The sequence below is a fragment of the Penaeus monodon genome, chromosome 24 (assembly GCF_015228065.2).
Source record: "Penaeus monodon isolate SGIC_2016 chromosome 24, NSTDA_Pmon_1, whole genome shotgun sequence".
Taxonomy (NCBI): Eukaryota; Metazoa; Arthropoda; class Malacostraca; order Decapoda; family Penaeidae; genus Penaeus; species Penaeus monodon.
Genome location: NC_051409.1, coordinates 5065970 through 5066706, shown reverse-complemented (window position 1 = coordinate 5066706; position 737 = coordinate 5065970). Strand labels below are relative to the sequence as shown.

The window sequence follows — 737 nt, the reverse complement described above, 5'->3', positions numbered from 1 at the left end:
GGGAAAGTACTGGATTAGACTCATTTAGGTTGAATTAGAAATGGGCTCGGAAGGGATTAAACTCCTTTTATCAGGATTTGTTTCGGATTTCAAGGTTTTACACATTAGAGTGTAGAGAATGGAAAATAAGTTGCATGTCATGGTCTGCCATCATTTTTTTATTTTTTTTTTCACCAGATTCCCTCATTCTTTTTAATATTTTTAGATTCCCTCATTCTTTTTAATATTTTTCTTGTTTATTTGCTCCTGAATCTGAGAAAATTATGGAATAAATTGATAAATGTCTTTCCTTCTCATGTTCCCCCCCCCTCCCCCCTCATATCCCCTTATGAAGAAGTTCCAACACAAAACCGTTGTTTCATAAGATGCTTTCATAATGGGGAATGATTTACACAGAGTATTGGAGTATATTTTATATTAGAGTATATTTATATTAGTATATTTATATTAGTATATTTATATTATTTATATTATTTATATTAGTAAATTTTTATATATATAATAGTATATTTTATATTAGAGTATATTTTTCCTCCTTTCCCTTACAGAGCAGCATAACCACAGAAGACGTGGCAATCCCGGTACCTCCTGGCAGATGGAGACTGGGGGTGCCCTGCCCACGGACCAAAGCCATTCTCCTGCGCTTTGCCAGCAATAAGGACAAGAAAGAGGAAGGCGCCGAGAGAAAGTCTGAATATTACCGCAAACATGGAAATCCCAACTATGGGGGTGAGTGA

The 737-nt window shown here is 35.3% G+C and overlaps 1 protein-coding gene across 1 annotated transcript in view; it reads left to right on the top strand.

Moving 5' to 3' along the window:
* The window catches only part of LOC119588496 (nuclear cap-binding protein subunit 3-like), a gene marked incomplete at its 5' end in the record, with an annotated part of 35196 nt that overhangs the window by 32170 nt on the left and 2289 nt on the right, over window positions 1-737 (top strand). Inside the window, 1 exon segment of the mRNA XM_037937140.1 lies at window positions 549-729. Within this exon segment, the coding sequence (XP_037793068.1) occupies window positions 549-729 (181 nt within the window).